General features: G+C 59.3%; 1 protein-coding gene across 3 annotated transcripts; it reads right to left on the bottom strand.

The window, feature by feature from the left end:
* Nucleotides 1-1,283: 1,283 nt before the first annotated feature.
* Nucleotides 1,284-27,296, bottom strand: DTX2 (deltex E3 ubiquitin ligase 2). Of its 3 annotated transcripts, none has more exons than XM_082776241.1 (10): nucleotides 27,248-27,296; nucleotides 24,086-24,455; nucleotides 21,315-21,924; nucleotides 15,400-15,458; nucleotides 4,628-4,714; nucleotides 3,612-3,682; nucleotides 2,815-2,973; nucleotides 2,553-2,714; nucleotides 2,158-2,247; nucleotides 1,284-1,641 (listed from the first exon to the last, which is right to left on the bottom strand). In XM_082776241.1, the coding sequence occupies exons 2-10, from the start codon at nucleotides 24,396-24,398 to the stop codon at nucleotides 1,417-1,419; spliced, it is 1,776 nt and encodes a 591-aa protein (XP_082632367.1). In that variant the 5' UTR covers nucleotides 24,399-24,455; nucleotides 27,248-27,296; the 3' UTR covers nucleotides 1,284-1,416. The 3 variants fall into 3 exon arrangements, with proteins under 3 accessions (XP_082632367.1, XP_082632369.1, XP_082632368.1); XM_082776243.1 differs by lacking the exon at nucleotides 4,628-4,714 and adding an exon at nucleotides 9,360-9,491; XM_082776242.1 differs by lacking the exon at nucleotides 4,628-4,714.

A 27,296-nucleotide genomic window follows, 5' to 3' on the forward strand; every position in this document is an offset into this window, starting at 1 on the left:
AAAGGAGCTGGGGAGGAACCCACACCGTGGGGCTCGAGGCCCTCGGCAGAGCACGGAGCAGCCCAGGGGCAGGGAGGCTGCGGCTGATTCAGGCCCAGGAGCTGCAGGGAGGGCTCCTGCATGCCTCCTGCCCCACTCAGCAGGAAATTCTCGCTTTGCGCAGGGCCAGAGCAATTTTCATCTCAATTCTCTGTTTTGTTTGCTGGGACAACACGATCCAGGGATAGAAAGCTGAGCTGTGAGCTAGAAACCTCTTATTTCACAGGCAGGGTGGGAGAAGAACAAACCCAACCCATTTCTGGGCAGCTCCCAGCCACCTACCTGCTGCTTCCAAGGAGCTCCTGTTTTCACAGCATCCCCAGCCCAGCTGCATCTGAGAGCTTTAAAACCCCAAAGCCTTTAGCAGACGCTGGTGCTGAGGGGGTTAGCCAAGAGGATGCACACAGCAGACAGCAGGGAGAGCTGGTGATGGCTCCCAGAACCCTTCCATTTTCATATTGGTGCTGTGGAAAGAGGCCCCAGCAGGAGGAACACCACCGTGGGAGCACCCAAAGGGCCACGGTGCTCACAGCCCCGCAGCCAGGGGAGCAGAGTGGCACAGGGACTGTCACCACCCAGTGGCACCAGCACCAACCTGTTTCAGCAGTCACCTCCAACAGAGGCTTCCCTGGGCACAAAAAGCCCAGCTGCAGAGCTAAGGAGCAGCCCCCAAAATGCTGCTGCTTCCTTCAGAGGACACGGGGAACCTGCAAGCCAAACCCCCTGGGATCAGCACCCAGTGTCCCGCCCCTGCAGGGAGCTTTGTTCCTCCAGCAGAGCTGAGCTTTCCCTCATTCTCCCAGCTGGATGGAGGAGGCTGATCCCTCAGGGAGGGATGCAGGCAGGGGAGGCAGCCCAAGCCAGCAGGAAGGGTGAAGGCAAGGCAGGGACACTCCCTGGAAGTGAGGCTCTTATTGCAACCAAGCAGAGATCCAGGGGCAGGAGGGAGGTGGCTTTGCTCCAAGAGGTGGCTCAGACAAGGAGTGGCAGTGTAGGGGAGGCTCTCCTTCCCTTCCCAAGGGGTCTCTTGGAGAGCGAGGTGCTCCCCTGTCCCCCCCAGGACCACCAGGGCTGGGGTCCCTGGGCTCCCACCTTCCCCAGGGGGTCTGTCACCTCAGCACCGCTCCTGCAGCCGGTCCTGGCTTCGGCCACCAACCCTACCTGGAGATGCAATCCCCGTTTTCTACAAAAAACAGCCTTCCCTCCAGAAAAAGAGACCGCACAGAGCAGGCAGGAGTCCTGCGTTACAGTGTTATTGCTTAGTGTGACAGGCAGTCAGACGTAGGAACTTAAGGCAACAGGAATAAGTGCACTGGGTGGGCTTCCCAGGCTGGGGGCCCGGAGATGTGCACGGCACAGCCGCCCCCCGACCCCGGCTCATTTCCTCAGGCAGTCCTCGGTGACGCCCTGGGCGGCCAGCTCTGCCAGCACATTGTCCAGGTAGTTGGGGTCAGGGTAGCCGTGGCCGCTCAGGTTCGTGTCCATCTCGGTTTTGTGGTGGATCTCATTCCACACCACTGTGTTGCTCTCGCCGGTGGTGCTGGAGGTGCCCACTGTGAAGATCAGGCGCCGCTTCCAGGCCACCTTCAGGAGCTCCAGGACCTGGATTGGGAAGGGAAAAAAAAAAAAAGGAAAAAACAAATCAAGACTGTCCTTCAGCAGCTAAAGCCACGAAAGCTGCTTGCCAGAAGCTTAACAGCCTAAATCCCTGTCCCTGATGGGAAGAACGATTCCCTGTGCTTTGCAAAACACTGGCACAAGCTGAGGCAAACGGGGCCACCTGCAGGAAGCAGGGCTGGGAGGAGCTGGCAGGCAGAGCTCAGCAGCTGCAAGTGCAAAGCCCTGTGAGGGCAGAGCCCAAGACAGGCTGGGAGGGTTTTTTCCCCAACTCACAGGGGCTTTTGGTTCATAAAGGGCTGAAATAGGGCAAGTCTTTGCTTCTGCACAACCTTGACTGCAAAGATCTTTATAAAAAAAGGGGCTACAGATGGGGCAGCCTCCAAGAACAGGGGGTTTGCATCATGTGAACAGCTCCTAGAGCAAACACCATGCAAATCCACCAGCACAGGGCCCAGAAGACAACCTGAGAAGAGCCACGCTGTCAGCACGATGCCTCACCTTCCTGCCTTTCTCGTTGTCTGGTAGGTAGCAGTAGCGAGGAAAGCCTCTTGCTGTGTAAGGCATCCCAGGGTTGGGGTGCTCGGGGCCCTGCAATAGATAAGACACATTTGGAACACTTTCATCTTCATAAATGACCCCTCAACAGCAGGATTTAGGATAAGCAGGATTTGACAGGCTCATCTCAGCCCAGCTCTTCCACGGAAGAGGAAGAAGGCACTGCTGAGCGTAAATTCCTATGGGATGTGCCAATATCTGATGGGCACAACCCCAAACCACGCAGCCTGATGATGCTTTCAGAAGAAACACTCGCACCTTCGGCAGGCTGCTCAGTGCTGGGCTGCCCCCAGGTGCTGCAGTGGCAGGAGCCGCTCCCAGGAGCACGCTGCACTCACCTGAATGCCTCTGCTGATGTGGTACACGATCTGGATGGTCCCGCAGTCCTTGTGGCCAGGGAGGGACTGAGGGAAAGTGGAGACCTCCATCCTCCCTTTGGGCTGGGTCCCCGTTTTCTCCCCGTAGATGGTCTTACAGGAGGGGCACTGCAGGCTGCCGTCCTGCAGGGGGGGAGGAAAAAAAAGCAGGCATCAGAGCTCCTCAGCTGCATCACCAGGACGCAGGGCACGCAGAGCTGGTGGTGCTGGGCCAGCTCAGTACCTTGTTGCCGTTGGAGTACATGGCCAGCACGCAGAGCATGTGGAAGGAGTGCTGGCAGCTCGTCAGGCGCCCGACCGTCTCCGGCTTGATCGCGCTGCACTCGCACGCGTCGCCGTAGCCCGAGGGGGAGGCCAGCTTCTCCATGCAGATGATGCAGTCCTGCAGCCCGGGACAGCAAGGGGACAGCCACCATGTGGTGTGAGCACAGGCTGGCAGTGACTGACCCACCAAGGAAGCAGCTAAGGATGCTTCAGGAAGAGGTGTCTTCCCCTTCAACCCTTCTCTTTAAGGTTTAAGGGCACAGACGGGTCTCATCGGGGCAGTGTCACCCCACCGCTGCCTGCCTGACAGTGCAGGAGGGGAGCCTGCCAGGGGCAAGCAGGAACTGGGGATGGTTTTGTCCTGCTCCTCTACAGAGCAGCTCCAGCACAGGGTTCAGTCTGCGGTTTTTATGAGCAGGGAGAGGAGGCCAAAGTCCCTGCTCCACCCCACATCCCGCAGCCAGCTCCGAGAGGAGCAGGGAGGCACGGTCAGGGCTACCTGTCACCCACACGGTGCTTCCTCTGTCACAGCCCCTGATGGGGACCAGCCACCAGATCCCGTGTGCAGGCTTCAGGAACCCCCAAGGCCTCTCCACCAAGTGCTGGTGGTGCCACCACAAGCAGCAGCACCCAGCACCGGGGGTGGCCAGGGCGATCCTCAGGCACTACCTCAGTTTTCACAGCACACCCCAGGGAAGAGGCCTCTGGGCAAGCCAGGCCTCCTGTTACCATCTTCTCCTCCTCCTCCCCTCTCACCTCATCAGCAGGAGTGCCCTTCAGCTCCTCCAGGTACTTCCTCACCACCGCCTCTGGCTCCGTCAGCGTCACTGCACAGAGGGGAGAGAGAAGGCAGCAGAAGTCAGACACCACGAGGCACGGGCAGGGCGAGCCACAAGAAGGGGGAAAAAGCAAGTAACTGGCCAGGATGCCAAGGAGAAAAGCACGGGTTAGAGGGGAGGAAAAAGGCTGCAGCTGATCCACGTGAGTCTCACAAAGGCCTGCCAGCAGTGCAAGCACTCAGATGGGAGAGCCCAGCAGGATGAGCCCCTGCTCGCCCCCAGGATCCCTGCAGGAGGGCAGGGAATGCCCCACAGCTGGGGATGTTTGTGCCCCGTGCTGCACGCCTGGGGGCAGCTGGAGCTGCTGTGGTGTCCCCAGTCGATGCCAGCCAGGTCCCAGCAGGGCTTCGTGCAGCTACAATCAAGCTCAGAGATATCTCAGTGGGAAGGAGCATGATGCCATGGGATGTTAAATGGAGAGATTCCCACCGCACCCAGCTGACACAGGACCTTCCTACACCACGGGTGAGACACAGCCAAACCCTGCAGCTGGCACATCAGGAACAACCCGGCCGTACTCTAAGCATTGAACCTTATTTTGGGTCCAGCAGAACGAGCCTTGCACCCCTCACACAAGACAGGGGCGGTTCTCTTTCCTCCTGAGCTTTCACATCCTCAAATCCAGCAAGACACAGCACAAATCACAGGGGATACTGAACACATCAGCTCTATAACAGGTGCCCTGCAGTAAAGTGCAGACATTTTCACATTTCCCTACCAATCCTGCCCCCCCGAGCACAGCCCAGCTCCCAGGGCAGCGTTCTGCTTCTCAGAGCAGGCCGTGCAGATGCCCCATCCCTCGTTACAGGATTAAACAAACACCACGAGATCCTGGGCTGGGTAGGGCCGAGAGCTCAGCCGTCCCCTCAGCTCCCCACAGGAGCTTCGCTGCAGCCCGAGCACCTCGCACAGCACCCGGCTGCAGCTCCTTACCCGGCCCCAGGCCCATCACGGCAGCAGCCAGGCTCTTCCACCAGCCTGCAAAGGGCAGCATGTGCACGAGCGAGGCCACGGCTCCACCTGGCAGGAGGCAAGAAGACCCGTCACTCGCCATGGGGGCTCCTGGTGCCGCCTGCTCTGCTCCAGACCCGCTGGGGACAGCGGGGAGAAGCAGCAGGGTGGTGGTGGTGCCACCTGGGCAGCTCGGGGAGCAAGGTGGATGCTGACAGAGGTTTGGAAGCCCCGAGCAGCAGTGCCCAGTTCCCTGGGGTCACAAGGATGCTGTGCTCCAGCATTTCCCTAGGGATCTCTGCTCTCAAACACAGCTCCCAGTGCCTGGGCTTTAGCACGGAGATGGACTCACAGCTGCCACGCTCACAGGCAGGCAGCATCAGTGCATCTGGCACAGTATTTATTTGGCACAGCATTTATCTGGCACAGCACTCCCACATGCAATAGCTGGGCAGCAGTGCTGTGCACGTGCCTGCACACCCACAGCTCACCCCGGCAGCTTGTTTTTCCCCCCAAGGAAGACAGAGGGATCACAAACGCTGCTTCTGCAGGTGAAGGAGCTGTGCGTGGCTAGTCATCACCTTCCTGAGCTGTTCTGCCTCCCAAAAAATTAAAGCAATCTCTGCCAGCAGCAGGAAGGGGTGGGTGCTGTTTCCCAGATACCCACCCCTCACGGTGCCAAGGTGGTGAAGCAGAAGGAGAGGACAGAGGAGCTTCTTGCAGGCACACCTGGATGGCCCAGACCCTGCACCAGGGAGGATCAGAGGAGTCCTGTGCTCACCCAGCTGCAGAGGTGGGTGAGATGCAAGCAGGGAAGGCACCTTCTCACTGCAGACCAGCAGAGGAGAGAGGCAGAAAGCTAACACGGGTGGAAAGTCATTTAGCTAAGGGAGCCTGATAAACATGGCCTTGGACTCTCCTCAATGAGCACGCCATCGTTAAGAGGTGCTGTTTGCAGAAGGGGATTCCTGGCAGTCCTGAAACGCTCGGTTTCCGGCAGCGTGAGCAGGACAGAGGCACGGCCAAGCACGCAGCACAAGAAAACAAACCCACAACGTCAAAGGATGCTCCCCGAGAGCTGGCGCCAGGCAGGAGCTGCGTGATGGCTCAGGGGCCGTGAGCTCACCGTCCTGGAGACCCTCAGCCAGGAGGCTGGGAACAGGATACAGCCACCAGTAAGGCAGTCACGGGAACTTGGAAACAAGGGCTTTCCACCTCAGGGACGTGCCAAGATCCCCGAAAAAGGATTTCCAAGAACTGCCACAAGAGCAGGAGACAAACAGGAGCCCGGACAAGCCCTTGTTTTCCAGCACTCGGGCCAGGAGAGCAGCAGCGCCAGGAACTGCTCCAAGGTCTCCTCACGAGCACCTCCTGGAGAGCCCTGTTTGCTCGCCTCACCATTTTTAAAGGTGACAAATGAGTCCCCAAATCCTCCCTGCTGGGACCTTGCTCAGGTGCAGTGGATGAAGAGGAGGCAGCAGGAACAAGCCGCACGGGGATGCGGTCAGTCTGAGCTCAGGCCGTGCCTGCAGCCTCCCAGCCGAGCTCTCCACGATGTCCCTGCCCCAGGTAACAAACATCACGGGTGGAGGTCGGAGCCAGGCTCTGGTTTGTAAGTACAAGAAGCCTTCACCATCACAGGGCAGGCAGAGCCTTCAGCTTCTGCCCTGCTGGTTGTGGAGGAGGCTGTGAGAACAGGGCTTGCTGCTACCCGCAGCTCCTTCCACCTCCCCAAGCACCTCTCACAGCCACCGTGTCCTCATTCCCGAGGATTTCCTGCTGCCCACCAGACCCGGGGACACCAGGAGCTCCAGGAAAACCCATCCCCAGCTGCAACCACTCGAGTGCTGGCCCTACAGAAGCAGCTCAATGCTGATACCGGGTTTCCAGCAGTTTTACAGCCCATGCAACCGTACCCCAAGGAGCAGCGTGCCCAGCCAGACACCCCCAGCTGCACAGGGAGCCAGGATGCAGCCACGGCACGAGCAGCAGGCTTCTGAGCCAGCATCACTCCCCCAGCAGGCCCCGTGTGCTGCAGGAACACCTCCAGCCCTTTGTTCTCACCATCCCTCGGGACCAAAGCCTGTCCAGGCTCCAGTTTGCAGGGTGTAGATAATAAGCTGCTCGCTGAACCAAGGGCTTTCTACAGGCAGCGTTTAGCAGATGTGTTTTGGGTCCTTGCTCAGCAGCAGGAGCATCTCCTGCTGTACCCCAGGAGCCGTGTGGGTGCAGCACGGGGTTGATTCCCCCTGCAGGGCAGGCAGGTTGTTCCTAGCTAGCACCAGGGATGGGCACCCAGCCCTCACCACATCTACCCTCTGTCCCAGCAAGGGCTCCACCTACCGGCCTCAACCTCAAAGGAGATTTGGTGTTAAAAAAAGGAAGATTTCTCCCCTTTCAGCAGTTCAGGAGAGCCAAATGAGCAGCTGTGTTATTGCAGCCTGCCTCCCCCAGGAGGCCCAGCACTGGATGTGCCATCGGTAGCCACAGGACAAGGACACGCAGGGAGCAGGGAACCACGTGCAGGCACTGACAGGGAGTTTCCTACACCCACAGCGCTCACCCACACCAGACATCACTGCCAGAGCAGCAACACCATTAACGAGCCCCAATTAGTGCCTTTGTGTAGCATAACCCAGGCATTCAGGAGGCTGGCTGCCATTCTATCAACACCGCCCCAGCCCACATGCGGGCAGACCGGTGCGCAGGCACAGGTTCACTGCTGGGAAGTTTGGGGTGAGCTCCTAGCGATGTGGAGGTCTGGAAGAGAGGTGATGCAGGAATTCAGGCCACACAATGGGCCCCAACTCTGCCTGTTACAGCGCCAGGGTGTGTGAAAGGTCAGAGCAGGCTGACCACAAGTCGGGCTCACCACCAGCACTGCAGCACAGCGCTCCTTAGCCAGGAGGGCACAGATGGAGCTCGCTCCCATGTGGCACCAAGACCCTGCTCGTGCAGGCATCTCGCACTCAGCACCCTGCAGGAGCAGCATCCCAGCCCCTAAGGGCAGCCCTGCTTCCTAAAAGACAATTTAAGAACTAAACCAGGAAAGCTCCCTCTCCTCACAGTGCTGGAAGTGGCAGAGCTGGCAACGCCCCTCCTCTGCTGCACACCCTGAGCAGGATGGGGACCAAATCCTGCCGGCTGGCAGGAGCCACACGGTGCTCCCAGCACCCACACTGCCCCTCTTTCTCTGCTCCCTGGGTTTCTGCTCCTCGTCCCTGATGTTTCCCGGCCCCAGCAGGTGGCATTGCTGAGCCGCAGCAGGGCGCTGACACCCAGCACAGCTCCTGCTCGGTGAGCCCCACGGCCGGGGCTGGTGCTGGGCTGCACAAACACAGAGCTCAGCAGCCTCTGAGCGAGCCTGACCTCTGGCCAAGCTGCAGGCACCGTGCAAGTGCCCCTGGTGCTGTGCCAAGCACCAAAGAGCCTGCACCTCATGCAGGAAGATGTGCTGCTGGGCTGGCACATCTGTGACACCCCCTCTGCTGGCAGGGGGCTTTAGGACACCAGGACCGTGTGTTTATGGCCTCACCTCGCCATAAATGCTGCCAGCTTTGTGGCACTGACCTCCAGCAGTCCCTTTCTCATGTGGCTGTCCACCTGCACAGCCCTCACCCTGTCACACCGACACCAGAGGGTTTTTTTGGTACCCCAGCAGCCAGCCCCCGAGGCACAGTCCCCATGCAGCCCCTCTGCCTCCACCTCCACTCAGTTCTTCTCCTCCACCTCCTTTCTGCTCGCTCCTCCTCCTGCTGCTGCTTCTCCCACCACCCTTTCTCCTCCCTCCTCACACATCCTACTCCACACTTGCTCTCCCTCCTTCCTGCTGCTTCCATCTCCTCCCCCCAGCTCTGTCCCCGATGCATTTCCACAAGACTCCTCCCTGCACATTGAATTCCTGGTTCTTTAATTCCCGGCTCTCCTCTCCCCCTTCCTACCTCCTTTAGAGGACTTTGCACCTCGGAGTCAGTGCAGGGAGGAGGCTGACACAAGGAGCAAGGTAGGAACACCAAGGAACCGGGACATCCAGGTGCCTCCTCTCCTCCACAAGGCTCCTCCTGCCCAGGAGCAGGGACAAAGGTCCTGCCCTGCAGGTGGCTGTGCCTGGCAGGGAGCTGGGGTGGCCTGCTCCCTCCTGCCCGAGGCAGGTGGGGATGACAAACACACCCCAAGGTGGCCCCGAGTGCCCTGCGTGACTCAGGGGCTGCTCGCCTGGGAGATCCTCCTCTGTTCACCTCCTCTGCTCACCTCGTGACTCAGCAGTGACGAGCCAGACCTTCTGCCTCACAACAGCCCTTCTGGAGACAGCAGATGGATAAATGCTGTCCTTGAGGGTTGCTCGGCTCCCAGGCTCGTCCCAGCAGTGAGTCAGGGAAAGTCCTGGTACGTGGAGAGCTGAGGGGGACCCCGGGGAGATCAGAGAGATCTGACATGCACAGGGAACAGCCAGGCTGCTCCAGCGACTGATGGAAACAAGCAGAGCTTCTGTAGGACAAGGTCTACTTTATCATCTTATTTTACAGCCTGGCAGAGACCATGCAGGCCAGAGAAACGCCCTGCTTCTTCCCTCCGTGGGACGAACACCCCCAGTCAGTCGGAAGAGCCGAGAGGGTCGGGGCGAGAGCCGAGAGGAAAGGAGGGAGGCGGAACAAGTGCAGAGAGATAAAGAGAAGGAGATGGAAGCAAATATCAGATTTTGAGCAGGAACTACCTTTCTTGGACACTTTCCTCCCCTCCTTAACTGAGCTGTGTTTTTTAGTGGCTTTATGGGAGCTGGCAGCTTGCGGCACACAGGTGAGGTGCACGGGGAGTCCAGCGGCTGACATCAGAATAGCCGTCATGCCTACAGCGGGTACGAGATCAACATGCAGGAAGGAAACAACGGGGAGACACATTAAAAAAAACTTCAATCTTTCAAATTAAGAAAAAAGATAAAAACAAAACAAAACCCAAGCCCTTGATTCAGAGATCAAACACCCGAGAGGTGAGGGGGGTCGGAGTCACCGCAGAGACAGGATCCAGAGGAATTCAGCAAAAGGAGCTCGGGCAGCAGATTGAAACAGGGAAATGCAGGCACCCACTGAGCTGGGGTTTGGGATTCCTCTCTGCCTTGGCTTTAGGGCTCCTCAGGTGTTTCATGTCTGTCGTGGTTGAGTCCTCCAGCTCACCGAGCCCCGCAGGCAGCGCTGCCCCAGGGATCTGCGGTTACCTGTAAGCCCTACAGCTCCTGCTCGGCTGCTCCCCCGAAAAGCAGAGTGTTTCAAAGGCATCACCCCCAAATTCATCCCAGAGAGCAGCTTTAGGGCCTGCAAAGCCTGCAGCTGGGCCAGGCAGAGTGGAGCTGCCCACCTTGGGCCCTGAAGGAGCCCCATCCAACTGGGCTCCATTTTCTGCTGGACCCCAGCTACAGTTTGAGCCCGGGGCTTCTCTCCCTCCCAGCCAGCACCGAGCAGTGCTGCGTTCACTGGATGCTGTTAAAGCTAATGAGTCATTAAGAAGAAGGACAGACATTCCTTGGAGGTAGAACCGGCACGCAGAGAGCCACCGGGCTGGTGATGCTGATCTGGCACGATGTTAGCCCGAGAAATACACCCTATAACTGGCCTGTAATGCTTGTGGGGTGGCATGCTGCTCCTAAATACATGTTCCATGGAGCACCCGCTTCAGCTCCTCTAGGAACAGACCTCCTCCTGCACCAGCTAAAAAATAATTCAGAGATGCAGACTGACAGGAGCTGAAAGCCCAGCTTACCTCAGAGCCTGTGCAAAACCACCTCCTAACACTAAGGAGGTTCTTGCCAGCATCCCCAGATGCCCACGCAGTAGCTCATGGCCAAAACCAAGTTACCAAGGCTTCTCGAGCCCATGTTCTACTGGGTTGGGAAAGGAAGCTAGAAAAGCAAACGCATTTATTCAGGACAAAGCGAGGAGCCTTGCCCACACATGGCTAAAAACGGAGTTAGGAGAGGAAGCAGCCAGCTCTGTGGGAGCGTTAACTGGTTGCGTATTTCAGGCAGAAATGGGTGTTAGGAGCCCACCCCCTGTAACTAGAAACCCCCCCATGCAGAACTGGTGCGAGTGCCCCAAGCAGAGCCACCCCCTGCAGCGGCTTCATGTGAGCCCCGAGCACAAACCCCACAAACTGCCCAGATCCCTTCTCGATAGGAGAGTCAGGTGCTTCTAGCACAGCTCTCCTACGAGGCCCGAAGACTTCCAGAGAGACAGAAAGGATTTCGCAAGACGGGGTAAGGAGCAGAGATGCAGCAGTTTGCCCAGGGTTGCCCAAGGCCCGTTGGCAGAGCTGGTCTGGCCAGCAGACGGCGTGGCTCCGTGACACATCGCCCAAGCACGCGCCTCCTGCTCGGAGGGAGGCTGCAGACAGCAAGAAGCCAAACCTTCACAGCACCGACAGCTCCTGGTCCGACTGACACCATGGCAATGGGCACCAGACACACGCCGTGGTGCCAGAAATTATGGGGGAAGGAAAGCAGGGCAGGAAAACAACCAGCAGGAGAGTTAGCGATGCACAAGCAGCAGGGGAAGCAGGTCTTTGAGCAATCCCAGCCCCACCTGACGGTTATAGGGTCTGTGATTCAGCACCAAGGAGAAAAGCCCTCCCTCCATGAGCTCCTGGCAAGGCTGGCACCAGAAGATCAGGAGCACGAGCTCACAGCACATCCACGGACTTCCCCAGGGAAGCAGGGAACTGAGCGGGTAGCCAGCACCCCAGCAGCAGCACACTGCTCTCAGCAGGTCTGGCTGAGGAAAACCCCAAAAGGCAGTACGAGACAGCACAAGCATCGGGGGACCAGCACGAACACCAGGTCCAGAGGTTTCACCATCAAAACCACCTCCTGCAGGTCTCAGCCCCCAGCCCAGGCTGCTGCCTGCTCTCAGCCCCGCTAAGCCAGCCGTCCTTCACCACTTCCAGGAAGCCTGGGGATCACTGATCCCATAAAAATAGGGGCAAAGCTGAGCACCTGCAGCCCACAGACTGCACCAAGCTGCCACCCCTGCACGCCAGGCAGGGACTTTGGTCTGTGGGAGCCTCACCCCAGCGTGGCCATAAAGCGCCGTGCCTGGCCTGGGGCAGGGGGTGAGGTGAGGCTGTAGGGCAAACCCAGGGGCTGGGGGGGGTTATGGCCACCCCCACACAGCTGGTGGGTAGGAAAATGCAGAACTGGAGCTCTCTGCTGAGGAGATCAATGCCAGCTTGCTGGTCTAACATGCAGAGTCCATAAAAACAGACACAGGAGGGGCTGGAGGACTGGCCTCAGACTGCACAGGGGACAAGACGCCTCCTTCAAACATTAGGAAGGGTGAAGGAGGCGAGGCACAGAGCCCCCGAGCCCAGCTACCTGCCAACACAGCCCTGCCCATCCCCTGAGCAACTCGTCTCGAGTTGCCTGTCAGCACCATGAGTCACTGCAAAGGAAATAAACGTTTATTTCGGGAACCCTCTCTCGCTTCAGGAGTTGAGGGCATCCACAAGGCCATGCACACGTACAGGCAGGTCAGGTGTGGGGCCAGGAGCGCTACCCCCAGCCAAGCATCCCCCTGAAAACAGCACACAACTGGTTATTTTCTGCTTTTACCTCCTGCTGCCTTCGGGGACACGCCATGAATCATCTCCTTCTGCAGCTCCACAGCAAGAGAGCATTCAGCACGGGGCTGCTCCCGTGCTACAGCGCTCCCCTGGCTCATCTCACAGCCCAGCAGCGATTCCTTCGGTGCCAATACAGGACGGGAAACCTCAGCACACAGCAAGCCTCCCACGAGGCTTGACAGGAGTCAGCAGCGAGGGATCTCCCCGCATCCAAGCCTTCCAGGGGACAGCACCTCCACGCAGTGCCAGACACCACCCCTGCGGGCTGGATCTCCACCTCTGACCTGGGGCAGCTTTAATTCAGTCACAGACCTCAGTGGAGCTGTGTCAGGAGCAAGTTCAGCCCTGGATGAAGCCCACCTGGAGGCACAAGGGCCGTGCTGCAGCAAAATAAGCCTGCCCAGAGCAAGTCTGTGTGTTCCTGCAAGAGCTCCTGCTGCTCGCTGGCCACCCCCGGAGCTGAGGAAATACAACGACTGCCTCTTCTCTTCCTCAAAGCGTTCATTTGGCTGCAAGTGCAGTGTCAGCAGCGCTCCTTGGGGCGGAATTATTTCTGCTGCAGCTATGACAACATCTGCCAGCTTTCCTTAGCCTCCCATGAAGTCAGGCACTTCTGTAACATCCTGTACCACAGCCGAGCATGGGGAAAGCACCCCTACCTAATGCTGTGAGCCCCCACCAGGCCCCTACTCACACCCAGCCCTGTGTGCCCCTCCGGTCACCCTTCTGGCTGCTGAGCTGGGCTTACAGACCTCAGACTCACGTCTGCTTTGTTCCAGCTCGAGGTTTAGGCAGGTGGCAGGAAGGGCTGAGCTTGCCCTCAGGTAGCCTGATGTCTCGGGGAGGGAAGCACGGAGAGTTTGCACAGTCAGACCCAGCAAAATGTTCATGGTGAGCATATCCCCAAACACCTCTAGGACCCACGTTAATAAGGAACACTCAGCTTAATTTGACACAAAGCTCACTGCCACAGGTCTCCTCTGGCAAATTGTGTATTAGCACAGTTTGGGGGGCGGGGGAGACAAGTTTCCACATGCACCTTGATCAAAAAGGTAACAAAGCCAGGACAAAACCCGATTCTATATGAAAGTTTAAGCCAGCTTCACAATTTCTGGGTTCTGGAGCCGTGCTGCTGGAAGATGTGGGGCTGCAGAGTCATGAATTGCTCACCCAAACCCCCAGGCACCCATCACACAGAGCCTGCCCCCCCCCACCACTGGTGCTGAGCACAGCTGTGCAGTGGGACTGGGGGAGAAGGGGCCCAGCCCATCACAGAATAACCCCAAAATAAGCATTTCCAACACCATCCCCCAGATCTGAAATATGAACGAACCAGCACTTGCCAGAAGAGGTCCTAGAAGCAGAGAGCAGAGGGAGAGATGTGCCTGAAGACCCAGCCAGCTAAAACCCCGGTAAAATTTGGCCTTGTTACCACAACCTCACTGCTTGCTTTTTACCATAATCACTCCCAGACATTTATTTTCCTTTCACTCGCTAATTAACTCATCCAGACCTTCCCTCTGCTTCTACTTCATTTTAAAGCCAGACAAATGCAGGTTTCTCTCCTCCCTTGCAGCTCCAACATCTGCTACACCCGGCAGGGAGCAACCCAGGGCTGATCAGAGCCATGTCCTACAGGCTCAGACCCCAAGGACATGCTGTCCCTGGGGGCAGGTGATGCTCTGAGCCCTCAGCAACTCAGCACACCTCCCGGGGAGCTGCAGGTCCAAGGATGAACAGTTTTTATCCTTTGCATCCCCAGCCTCCAACAAGAGCAGAGCCGATTACAGCTTCACCTTTTAATTCTGGCTTAAATGGTGCCAGGTGGGTGATTTTATGGGGCTCTTCTGCAGCCTTGTAGGTCTAAACGTGGCACTACAGAAGGGCTGTGCATGTTCACCTCTCCTAAGATCCCAGGAAGACTCGCACATCCAGAAGGAGGTCACAATTAACAGGATTAGCGCAGCCTGGATTCAGCAGGGCTCCCCGGTTCTTCGCTGTATTTACCTTGCTGTGATTAAGGAACTAATTACACAGCCCGTGCTAATAGCCAGGGGATGAAACGGAGCTTTCATGAGCAAGGTGAGCCCTGCTCAGGTCATCCATCTAGCCAAGGTGTGAGCTCAGTGCCTCACCTCGTTGCCACATATGCGGATCTGCCAGCAGGGAGAGGGACTGCGTGCTGCCTGCTTTTTGGGGACCTGCAAAGTCCCCAAAGTTTGGGGATCTTCTGTGGTTTTAGTACTGGATGACCAGAAACTGCAGCCCCAGGGGGTTGATTTGAGGCAGGGCAGAGCCTGGCACCTAGCAGGGCACCAGCCACCACCACTTTGGCTAGAAAGAGGCAGTGGCCACTTGTCAGAGCGAGCCCAACTGCTGCTGTGTGCTCAGGAGCTGAGCTCAGCACCCAGGGAGCTACTGACCTGAACAGACCACGCGTGGACAGAGCAGAGAGAGGGTTAGGAGACACTCAGGGGGTTAGTAGATACTCCGTTGTGTCTGAAACAGGCACAGCAGCCCCCAGAAAATACCACGTGCCAGGGCTCTTCCACTCACCTACCCCAGCTTGCTGACCACCTGAGCCTCTGTAATAAATCACCCCAAACAACCCCCCGCACCATCCTGCACTGCAATTTTCCTCCTCAGAGGAAAAAAGAAACAAACAGGAAACACAAACAGCAGCCAGCACACAGCCTGGCCCACGTGCTCCCCTGTGCTATGAAAACAAGTACCTAACCTCCAAATAGACCCCCAAAAAACAGCTCCTGATGGGCTACCTATAAAGCACAGGGGCAGAGAAGTGCTTCAGAGACTCACCCCCAAGCTCCAACTGCCCCTCTCCTGCTCCTGCACTAGGAGGGTGCTGAGCTACAGCCTCAGGGGCTGAGCAGCATCAAGACCTCACCTCAGCTGGGGTGGGAGCACAAAGCCCCAGGATTGGCACCGGTAAGAAAAGCAATTACTAAGGTCTGACCCTCCCATCCCCTCTCCACTTTGCTTTTTCTACCTTTTAGCTTAAAACTTTTCCACTGCCAAAAGCATTTCAGAGATACTGCAAACTAAAAAAAAAAAAAAATAGAAGCATTATGGAAAAGTAGAAGACTTGCTTGTGTAACCCTGAAGAGAAAGCAGAACAGAAGCATTACCTGCCAAAGCCTGGTTCACTTTGCTGGGTTTGGACATCTTGACCGGCAGGCTCAGGGCACTGGGGAGAGAGCAGAGACACAGAGACATCAACCAGCACAACCCAGACACACCAAGACCAACTCAGCATCCCCCAAGGCCCTGGGTATATCAACGGGCTCTAATTGCCCAGATGGGACTCACCTGGGACCCCCACCCACACGTCCTTCACCCAGTGGTCCAGCTGCTGTATTTAGGGAGCCCACCCCAGCCAGAGCTCTTTAGGTTTGGTCTTCTCCAGTTTTGTCCTAAGCACAACCAACTTGTGCTATGAGTAGGCACGTAGCCAGGAGCAGCCAGAAGGCAGCAGAGAACCTTAAAGCTTCCTGGTGACTCGCTCTCACAGCCAGAAGAAAAAACACCCCCAAAGCTCAGCCCCTGGTGCTGTGTGAGGTGTCGCAGCTGCACCACCCCACAGCTTTGTAGGACAACAGGTTGCCAAGCCCCAAACGCCACCCGCTGTCTCAGAACCCTCTCCACGAGCTGCCCCCGTGCCCAAACCAGCCCCAAGGACGGGGTAGGTCCCTCTCCTTGGCCTCCCGAAATTCAGCAGCGCCGCATCCCCACCTCCCCTACCTGCTGCTCGGAGCAGGTCCCTGCGCAGGCACCGAGCTCCCGAAGGCAGCCCCCAGGGCTTGGCGCTGCTCCGACAGCCCGGCCGCACGGGACTGGGGCCTCCAGAGCTTTAAGAGGTCCCGCGGGCTGCGGAGGTTTCCCTTCCCTCTCTCAAAGGCTGTGGTTTCCCCTCGTTTGCCCCTAATTTTGCAACGTTTTCACGTGACGCAACGGGCTGTTCTCGCCGCAGCTTGGCTCCAGCCCCGCTGGCAAATCCTCCCCTCGATTTCGGGGGGCTGGAAGCAGGCACCGTGACCCCTCTCTGCCACCTTTTTCTTCCCCGATTCAGCTTGTTCATCGCTTTTTCTCACGGATTTTTTTCTCCCCTCCATTTTCCAGCAGAAACACCCCAGGGTTTGGGCACCCCCAGCCCAGACACCGAAGGGTTTGTGCTTTGCTGTCACCCCCCAGGTGCAGCAGCCACTGGGGTGCCTTCATTTCCCCTTCCCCATGGAAATAAAAACCCGGCAGAGCACGGACAGGGCTGAACCCTCCGTGGGATCCTCCCAGGGGCGCACAGAAGGGCTGGCACATGGGGCACAGCAATGTACAACTTGGGACCCAGATCCTCTTTATTTCACAGAATCACAGAATTTCTAGGTTGGAAGAGACCCCAAGGTCATCGAGTCCAACCTCTGCCCTAACACCAACAGTCCCCACTAACCCGTATCCCTCAGCTCTACATCTCAGATGTAGATGATCTACATCAACAAGCCCTCCTCCCTCAGCTGCTCCTCGTAGGACTTGTTCTCCAGGCCCCTCACCAGCTTCGTCGCCCTTCTCTGCACCCGCTCAAGCACCTCGATGTCCTTCTTGTAGCGAGGGGCCCAAAACTGAACACAGTACTCGAGGTGCGGCCTCACCAGAGCTGAGTACAGGGGGACGATCACCTCCCTAGCCCTGCTGGTCACGCTGTTCCTGATACAAGCCAGGATGCCGTTGGCCTTCTTGGCCACCTGAGCACACTGCTGCCTCATATCCAGCCGACTAGCCACCAATCCTCCTGCACCTGCAGAAATCCCTGGTGAGATCGAGGGAAACCCATGCTGCCCAGGAGGGTTCCAAGCCACGGCACACGGGAGGAAGCAGCATTGCCACGCCACAAAAGGGGCAGAAATGCTCCTCCAGGCTTGAAAAAGGGTTTTTTGGAGGAGGAAGGGGAAAGGTAACAAAGGGTATTGCCACCCAGTCTCACATGTGTGGTGCCTTGCACCTGAGCAGCCTCGCCTGCAGCACGAGCTGCCTGCAAGCAGTCCATCAGCTCAGACCCGAGGCGCTCCGGCACCCCACAGCTTTTTGGGAGAGGTGCCTCCGATTTGGGATTTGAAATCCCTAACCGGTGGTAGGGATTTCACAGGCTGTGAGGGCTGAGGCTGTGGAGAAAGGGGCACAAAGCAGGACGGCGTCCTCAGGGATCCGGTGAGAAATTCCTGGCGAAGGGAGGTGGCTGGCAGGAGCCCAGAGGCAAAGCCTGGCAGCTTCTTGCTTCCCCAGACCTTCGGCTGCTGCAGCAGCGGTGAGGCAGCGAGGCGCAGGACCGGAGAGGTGGCACTTGGTGGCCAGATCCGAGCTGAACAGCCCCATGTGGGATTTCCTCACGGGGCAGGGATGGAGAAGTCCCTATCAGCTCTCCCCGTTCCCAACAGAGCCCGTTCTGCCTTCTCTCCCCCCCAAAAGCTGCATTTTCCTGTCTTTGTACCCCCCGAACAAGCAGCCAACGCGTCCCTAAGGTCCCGCCCTGCCTCAGAATCACATGCGTGTGCCCAGGGCTCTAACCCCTTCCAAGGAAAACCTCCCGGGATGCTAACAGTGGCCACACCACAGCTTTTCCCCTCCCTTCGTTTTGAAGAAGACATCAGGACCTAAACCAAGCCTCTCCCCCCCCCAAGGACCTTCTTTTCTTGCGCCGCACGCGGCTGCGTCGATCCATGGGGCTCGCTCCCGGCACCAGGACGAGGAGTGACAAAGGGGTGGGGACAAGTCACAATGGGCCTGCCCAGGGCTGTGGGGGGGCACAGACCCCCTCGGTCTGCTGGTCTGCTGCTGGGCAAGAGGAGCTGAAGGGTACGGAGGAGGAGGAGGAGGAAACACCCTGCCTGGGGTTTGCTCCCTGGGGCGCATCTCCTGACCCGACAGCGTGCTGAGCACGTGGGAGATGTGGGGTGGTGGCTCTGGGCCCCGCTGAAGAGCACCCTAATACTGCACAGCTCCCCTCCCAGTGCTTCAATGCAATAAAATTTCCCCAGCCCGAGCCCCCTGCCTTATCTGCGGGCAGGAACTGGACGCGCACCCATGGCCACGCGAGCCCAGGGAGCTATAGCAGGGATTCTCCTGCCTGGGGCACTGATTTATTCCCCCAAAAACCGCTTCCTGCAGCTTTCCTGCCCTCGTACCCAGCAGGACACCCCTCGGCAGTGCCCTTCTATGCCAGGAGCCCACAGGTGGAGCTGGGCAGCACCCTGAGGCACGGCCCCCACCACCACACGCTCCGTCTGCGGCTCCGAGCGCAGCCTGCAGAGGAGGCCGGGCTCGTTATCTGCCCGCAACACACGGGAGGAAACCCAGGCACCAAGAGGCAAAACAACCTGCCCACGGTTACTGCACCTTCCTGGCTCTGCTGCTAACCTACGAACGTCTGTTCAGGCCTCGGCTCGCTCCAGGCCACGCTCCCCTCTGGGTTTTGCCCCTCCTGAGAGCTGGGGGAATGGAAGCCGCAGCTTGTGGTGCCCCAGCTCCACCAAGGGGAAAATGCTTCCTGGTGCTGCCCACGCTGGGGCTATGCCCCCTGCACTTTAGGAATAACCTCGCGGCCACCCAGGGAGGCAGGCAGCTTCCCAGCAGGAGCTCCTCCTCTTTCTCAGCCCTGCAGGAGAGAGGTTTCCTTCTGTACTGCCTCTTTCAGCCGCGTTTCCTCCCGACCTGGCTGTATTTACCCAGGTGTGTGTAGCTGGGTGTGTGTAACCGCCTGGCTTTTGGTTTCCAGCAGCGTTTGAGCCGCCAGGAACAGCTCGGCTGCAGCGAGGCAGGGGCTGTGCTGATGAGCAGCCTACCAGGGGTGCTGCGGGGCACACTCAGCACAACCTTTATTAGACAGCAGAGAATCCCCAGCCAACCCCACTGCTCCCTTCCCGGCAGCCCAGGCCTTGCTCTGTCACTCCTCCTCCTTTTGGTGTGAGCTGTGGCAAGGGCCAAGGAGCTTCTCAGTGCCACCAGGCTGCTGTGCAGGTGCCCTTCCAGCCCGCAATTCAGCCGTCTCCTCTCAAATCCCCGGGGCTGGACAGGGGCTCGCTGCCACTTCGCTGCCTTTTCCAGCGAAATGGAGGTGCTGGCAGCCAAAAAGCCATTTCCAGGGCCAGCCCGTGCACCCCGAGGCCATGGGACAGGGTTTTGTCCCCACACAGGGCTCACACTGCCGGGATGTGGCCACGCTTCCAGCTCCATGCCCAAGCACCAACCCCGGGACCTGCACGTCCCAGGCAGGATGAACCCCAGCAAAGCCGCACGCTGGGCACACAAACCCTTCCTGGGGTAATTAGTGCAGGGTAATTAGCACCTCGCCCCCACAGCCACAAAGCTCCCCATGCAGTGAGGAGGAAGCAAGCAGCCCGAGGGGGCAAGGCAGGGACCCCGGTGGACGCGGTAACTCCGGAATGTTCCGGGCTGCAGAATTAAATGAAGCACATTGTGAGGGCGCGCTGCTCAGGTTTCCCCTAATTCGCAGAAATGAGGGTATTTGCTGCTGGAACAGGGCTCCACGAGCCTGGGAACGTAACGCCAGCCAAGAGCACAGCAGCCCTGCAGTATTTCCAGCTCCCGGCATGGAAAGCAAGGGGGAGAGCCAGCTCCAGCTGGCGCCGGGTCCCCTTCACGGACTGGAAAACAGAGATCATCCCCCTGGGTGCGTTTGTCTGGCAGGGGAAGGGACAGAGCCCGTGGGAAGGTATCGCTGCAGGGCTCCACATCCCTGCTCAGCACCCAGCACCTTATCAGCTCCAGCAGGAGCCCTGCAGGGCAGCCCCAGCAGCATTTTGCTTCTTTTGGGCAGCTCTCCCCACACCAAGAGGCACCCGGTGAGCCACACGGGTGCTCTGAGTGCTCTGGGGCTGGCACAGAGAGGCACGGGATGGCTGGGAGCTCTGCAGGTTGTCTGGTCCAAGGCCCTGGCCAAGCACGGCCACCTGGAGCTGCCTGCACAGGTCCTGTCCTGGCTTCTGGAGATCCCCAAGGAGACTCATCAAGGGAGCGAGGCTCCAAGTCTCGCTTCGGATACAACCGAGGTTCAGAATAAACTTGTGCCGCCTGCAATTAGCACAACGAGCTTCCACCGCCCTTCTGATCTCCTATCTGTGCATCTCCCCAGGCTGGGACAGGTAAATCAACCCCGACAAGTTTGCCTCTGCTTTCTCAGACGCTCAGTGCTGCAGCGCCCGGCTTATCCCTAGCAAATTGTGTGCGCTGCTCTCCACCCCAACGGGGTTTACAGGCAGAGCCCTCACTGCGGCCTCAGTTTGATGTGATTGTAGCCAGGAGATGCTCAGGGCACGCCTCATCACCAGCTCTCAGGAATAAGTCAGACCCCAAAAGCTAGAAAAAGCCTTGTGTGCAGGAGTTTGGGCTGAAAAGTTATTTGTGAATATCCTGCTTGGTTTGGGGCTCAGAGGCCAGCCCTACAGGGTGGAGGGAAGGGCCACTCTGCGAGGGAGATGCTGACAGCCCTGGCTGGAGCTGCTGCCCCCCAGTAACAGCACCCCTGCCCCCTTTGTTCTCATCAGAAATGTCTAACGTGGACTGCCTAACTGTGTCAGAACGTGGGAGGTCCCGGCCACACGCAGCGAGTCCTGCGGGGCCTCCTTTGGTGGGGAAGAGCTTTGAATGGCGCCGTTTTCTTCCCCACATTTGCCGTGCATTTTGAATTCAATAGAAGTGTTTGCAAATCCCCTTTTCCTGCAGTCTCCCCTCAAAATCGCTGTCAGACAAACAGCAGCCCTACCAACCACCTCGGTCTCCTCCAGCCTGCAGTATCTCCACCTGCCTACTCCCCCCAGCAGCTCGGGGGACTTCCATGGCTGACAGGGAACAATTTCGAGCAGGAGGAGAGAGAAAACAGAGGGGAAGCTTCCTCATCCACTGGACACAAGGGCAGGAAGATCTCCCTCTTAGGAAGAGCACCCTTGTGAGATCCCCTGGGGCAGAAAGGCTCCTAAATGAGGACCTGAGCACAGCGGGGCTCTCGGACAGGCACACAGATGAACGGGGGCTGTACCTGACTCCGTTGGGTGCAGCCAGTCCCGTGCTGGGGCCCCCAGCTTGAGGCAGAGCCCAGGTGCTCTGCGCGCTGAGTCTCGGCGTCGCCCTCGCCGCGGACAGCGCGGCTTTGTTGTAGGGCACGAAGCTGGAAGAACCCACGGCCGTCGTCCTGCCGGAGAGCTGCTGCGTGGTGGCGGCGGAGGAAGAGGAGGAGGAGGAAGAAGAGGAGTTGGGGAAGTTTGTCACCGAGTGGCGGTACCGCGTGGTGATGGGGCCAGTCCCCCCGTTGAGCCAGCACTGCTGGCACGAGCAGCCCAACCCCGCGTGGCCGGGGGCCGAGGCGGCCGTGGCGGGGTACGGGGAGTCCAGGCGGCGCTGCACGCCCCGGCGGAACCTCGTGGTCTTGTTGGTCTGCACCTGGGCCACCAGGTCGACGTCGTAGTTGTAGCCGAAGGGCGCGAGGTCCACCCGCTGGTGGTTGGTGGCGCGGGCCTGCTCCAGCACCTCGCAGACGCTCATCTCGTAGGGGGACCAGCCGCCTTCGTCGTTCTGCCACTCCCAGACGATGCCCTGCCCGGCCGCTGAGCTGCCGGGGAAGAGGTGCCTGCGGACCGCACGCATCGTCCCTGGGGGGAGAGGGGAAAAAAATCAGAGTGAGCGGAGAACTCGGCGATTGAATTATTGAATTATTATTGAATTGAATTATTATTGAATTGAATTATTTCCCTGCCTCGTTCCTACACGGGCTAACGGGAGGCACAAATGGGCTTCCTCACCCCAGCATGGGATGAGCACAGGGAAAGCAGCGCCCCCGAGCCCTCTGTCCCCTCTGTCCCTCATCCAGGTCTGAGCGCGGGCTGGCAGCGGGTTCAGACGCTGCGGGGAGGGCATGAAGGAAGGGGAGAGGATCTACACCTTGACACACCCAAGCAGAACGGCGCAGCAATCACAGATGCTTCGCTGGTGTTAAAAAAAAAAAATCAGGCTGAGGCACAGATCTGGTAAAAGAAAACCTCCCACGGCCTTGACGACGGAGTAACTATAGAGACACGGCACCGCCAGAGCTCTGCAGAAACACCCGGGCTGCACACCCACCTCCCGCTGCCCTGCGAGGGTCTGGGGAGTGGGTGAAGCCCCACAAGGGCAGGAGGAGGATGTCGGAGAGGGGAAGGACAGGGCCAGCTTCTCCAGGCTCCTGCCTGCCGGGAGGAACAGCCAGGAAGCTGTGGAGAGCAGCTGCTCGCACACAAAGGGCGAGGAATGAAAGCAGACACGCTGCTCTGCGAGGCTGCTCTACGGCAACAGCACGAGCTGGAGACCCCCAGGGGTGAAACGAGGTGTCAGAAGGCCCAGCAGGACTCATGCCAGGCAGTCCCCAGCCCCGCTGGCCGGTCAGAGGCTAAAAACAGCACAGGGAGGAGGCCAGGAGCTCGCAGGGCACCCGAAACTTTTAAGATCTCCAAACAGCAGCGGGGAGAGGAGCCCACAACGAAAGCGAAGGCAGGAGCTTCTCAAAAAACATCCCCCTTCCTTCCCCCGGGATTGGCAGGGAAGCTGGCATTCCTCTCGCGGGCGGGCAGACAGCTGTGGCGAGGGGACAGCTCCTGCTGCTGCCTCACGTCGCTCCCAGCTTCCAGCTGAGCTGCCCGGAGCAGCAGCTGAAGCCTGCAGCTAATCCTGCCCCCACGCCCCCCCTGCACAGCTGTCGGTGGGACACGGCCCCGTGAACACTGCCTTCCTGTTATTCTCCCTGGCTTCCTGTGAAGAGCCCGTTTGTCTGTCTAATAGCTGATGAGCAGAGCACAACGGCCTGTTTTTATTATGATTTTTTTTTGCTCCGTTTCAAGATTTTCCACGGGGATGTTTCCCGCAGAGCCGCTTTGCTCCAGAGCATGACAAAGCTCAGCTGGCCGCCCGCTCCGAAAGGGTCGTGCTTAAGGCAGGGCCCTGCAGGGAGAGGAGGAGGCGGCTTTGCTTAGAACTGGGCCGTGAGGAGGGGATGTGGCAGCGTTTTCAGCACTCAGGCTGAAGAACCCAGAGGAAACTTCAGCCCTCGAAGAGCCCTGGCCCTAGCGGGGCTTCCAGGCCACGCCGAGCCCGAGCTGGCAGCACCCTCCCCACGAGGGCTCCTCCCCGGCACTGCCCTAGGAAAAACCAACCTCGGGGTGACGGGTGAGCTCTGAAGCTCCAACAAAAACACGGATGCAGCTGCGATGAGCGCTCACCACTCCAACCACTTCCCTTTCCTGCAGGATCTGTCTGACCCCGCAGCTGGTTCGGGGCGCTGCTCGCTGCCTCCCTCGGCTGGCACTGCCAACCTCTGAAGCTCTCTGGGAGGTTTGGGCAGCGCGGTAAAAACCTGGCTGAGTCCTGGGGTGGTGGGAGAGGAGCTGGCAAAAGGGGAAAAGCGACGCAAAGAGGATTTTCTGTTGGTTTGGGGTGCGTAACGGAGGATCTCCCTGGATTTTTAGGGGGTGAGAGCACGCATTCTGCCCCTGCTTCCTCAGCTCCAGCTGCTCACAGCACAGCTGGAGCAAAAAGAGGCCGGGAGTCATCGCGGCGTGTCCTCAGCCACCTCAGCAGAGCCGAGACGAAAGTGAAAATCAGGCCTCAGCCCTGCGATGAAAACCAGCCCGCCCCTGCCTCCCCGGGAGGAAGCGAGAGAGCCTGGGGCAGCAGCAGGGGGGGAGGGAATTTTCTGCGGTGGCGTGCGGGGGTCTCGGGGCAGAGCCTTTTTGGGAAGCCAGCTCGGCACGGCCCCACAGCACAGGAGGGGAGCTCCCTTACCTGTGTCCTGTCGGAACTGCGTCAGGCTGGGGATGTCGATGACGTAGGGGGCCAAAACGGCGTCGGCGTGGCCCAGCGGGATGCTGCTGACCAGGCTGGACCCCGACCGCCGGCCCTTCTGCTGAGCCGCCTGCAAAACCTGCTCGATGTAGCTGCAGACATTGCCTCGGTACGGCCTCCAGCGCCCGAATTCGTCCTGCCATTCCCACACCGCCACCGCCGGGCTGCTGCCCTGCCCCGGGACGGAGGAGGAGGAGGAGGGGGCTCCGGACGGCCCGGCCACGCTGCTGCCTGCTCCCTGAGCCGCTGCCATGCTCCTGTCTCGGGGCTGGGCACGCAGCCGGCCTCACACCATCTTCTTCTGGGGGATCTGCGGCGAGAAAGAGCACGGGGAGATGAGAAGGATGCCCCACATCCAGCCCGCCCCGAACCCAAGCCACACAAGCTGTTTATAGGGAAGCGAGCTCAGCCTTTCACAGATGAGCACAGGGGAGTGGATCAGCCCCAAAACCCTCTGGTCGAGGGTAAACGAGGCACCAGCACCTACACCACGCCAATGCTAGCGGCTTCTTCTGCTAATCTGGAGCAAGAGCTCTCTGGAAAGACTCTGCTTCTGACCCCAGACCTGCCTAAAGCCAATCTGCTCCAAGCCGCTGCTCAATCCCTTAAGGGATGATTTGGGGAAGAGCAGAGAGGGGCAGGAGCCTTAAGACGCCCCGATAAAGACACAAAGGACAGCGACTAAACCCTAACCACCAGCCCTAGCTCCCAGGGCAGGCACAGGATGCAGACACCAAAGACCATCGCCACTCTTAGCCCCTAGGGGACCTAAAAAAGCAGCCCCAAAGCCATCGCGGGGTGTCACCCACCACCACGGGGACACACAGGTTGCTCTCCCCCCCAGGGTCTCGTGCTGCTGCCTGCTCCTCCGGTCCTGAGCGCCCCCAGGGAGCCCCAAGCTCCCTTCCCATCACGGGAAGAGGCGGCTGGGCAGGGGGTGGCTCCCACCAGAGGATGCCACCTGCGTGGAGAACGCCGTCCCTGCCAGCTGGGGGAAGATCCCACGCCCCGCGGAGCGTCCCGGCCGTCACGCTGACGGGGCTCGCTGGCTTAAAAAAGGAAAGGGAATAAAGAGAGCACGGAACAGGCGCGCCCACACGTCTGCGTTTCGGAGGGGAAAGCGATGCTTTCTCCAGGAATTCGCTGCTGAGGCGTCGGAGCTGCTCTGAGGCTCCTGCACCACACCCCCAGCTCCAGCGGGGTCGGGGACGGATGGCTCAGGGTCACTGCCCAGGTCCCCATGAATCCTTTTTTTGGCCGTGACGCCTTCTCCCCCCCCCCACAGTGCACGGGGAGGGGGATCTGGCTGCTCAGAGCGCCGAATTTAACCGGGAGGTGTCAAAGCTGACACCTGCCTCCGCCCGTGTGGCTTCCAGGCCAGCACGTCCACGCTCCACCTGGAGCAGCGTGCGTCACCGCGGGGCTCGGGGCTGCCCAACAGCTCCCTGTGCGCAAGCGGAGAGGTTTAACAACACCGTTTTCCCCCAAAATTGTTGCCAAATGTTCGTCTGCAGAGCCTACAGCCGCAGGGGGAGGAGGCTTTTTTAGGGAGCCAGCAGCTCGTTTCCCTTCCTTCCTGAGGCACGGCAGCAGGAAACAGAGAGGAGAGGAGAGGACAGGCACCGAACGCCACCTCCTTCGCGGAGAGAGTTGCAGGAGCCACACAGGTCCTGGAGCTGGGGCAAACACCAGCGAGAAGAGGCCTCGGGCTGCGTTTGGGACGCCTGCAGGAGCCACTGCAGCCCTCTGACCCCGCTCGCCTGCTGCCCCAGCTCCTTCCTGGCTCAGTCCCCTGAGCAGCCAGAGGTCCCCCCAACCACTCAGGGCAACGTTCACTCATTGAGCACCCCCAGCTCCAATTATAAATCCCACAGGATTTGTATTTAAGCCCCAAACACGACCAAAATCCAACAGTTGAAGACTTAAATACCCACACCGACTACCCTCTGCTTAGGGGATGATTTGTAACTGGGGTCTGCTCGGTTTGACCCAAAGCTCCAGCACAAACACCGGGAGGCGCAGGTGGGGGCGAGAGGGATTAAAGAATCCTGGAGACAAATGTAATCCTCAATGCCCCGTCCTCAAACGGGAATTTACTTTACTTTAAATGCGGGATGTTAAAATTCACGAGCCTGAAGTGATTTCTAAAAACCCCAAGCCCCACTTTAAGTTTCTGAAGGGGAATTGCCAGCGCTGTTAGGGACCGGAGCGATGGGTGAGCTTGTGCCACAGTTGGAAGGAAGCCCTCGAGCTGGGCTGCGGTTGCAAAACGCATCTGAAAAGTCACCAGATCGGTCAAACCGACTGCTCAGCAGGCTGCTCAGAAAAAGGGGGTGCCCAGGGGGGATTTGTTAGGGGCCATGAACACCAGGTGAAGGACTGCAGGGAACCCACGGGGACGAGAACACAACACCCGGGGAGGCAGCGGGGCTGAACGAGCCCAAGCCCCTGCGATCCTATAGCACTGTAACCCCAAAAGGAAACCGGGCAGCACCCCACAACCCCCCCCAGCACCAACACAGCGGCCGGCAGCAAGCCAGGAGGGAGTGCCCAGCACGGGAAAAGTGAAACCTGGGCTCTGTCCCTTCCAAACAACCTCCAAGAAACCTCCCAGAGCGAGGAACCACCCGGGGGGCACCCATAGGGGCGCCCAGCACCCTCCTGGGGGGCACCCAGCACCCCTGGGACCCCCGCACCCCAACGGGGCACCGAGAGCCGGGGCTGCTGCCCCTCAGTGGGGCTCCCTCTCGGCCCCTCTGCCCCCAAACCAAGCGGGCAAGCGGCGGGGGAGGCAGAAATGCGAATTAAAGGGTGTTTTTTGAAGAAAACGTACATTTTTTAAAAGGGAAACGGCGCCAGGGCGGCTCTGAGGCGCTGCCCGCCCCGGCCCACCAAGGCCTCAGGGGGCCTCAGGCGGCCCGGGCCCGGTCCCCGCCACCCCAAACCCGGCCCCGGGGGCTCGGGCCCAGCAACGGCGGGGCCCAGGGGAGCCGCCTGCCGGCCGGGCAGACCCTCAGCCCCCCGCCCGCCTCCTGCCGCCGGCCCCGAGCCCGCTGAGGCCCTGCCAGGCCCGGGGCCGGTCCCGTGCCCGCCGCCCCTCACCGTGGCTCCCGGCGGCTCCCGGCGGCTCCCGGCGCTGCCGCTTCCCGGC

This window comes from Aythya marila (genome assembly GCF_965140915.1).
Source record: "Aythya marila genome assembly, chromosome: 20".
In the NCBI taxonomy this organism is placed as follows: Eukaryota; Metazoa; Chordata; class Aves; order Anseriformes; family Anatidae; genus Aythya; species Aythya marila.

Coding starts and splice junctions, on each gene's coding strand:
- DTX2 (XM_082776243.1), bottom strand. CDS start 24,398: ATGGCAGCGGCTCAGGGAGCAGGCAGCAGCGTGGCCGGGCCGTCCGGA. Junction 21,925..24,085: donor GCAGTTCCGACAGGACACAG/GTAAGGGAGCTC, acceptor CTCTCCCCCCAG/GGACGATGCGTGCGGTCCGC. Junction 2,715..2,814: donor TGTACTCCAACGGCAACAAG/GTACTGAGCTGG, acceptor CCCCCCCTGCAG/GACGGCAGCCTGCAGTGCCC.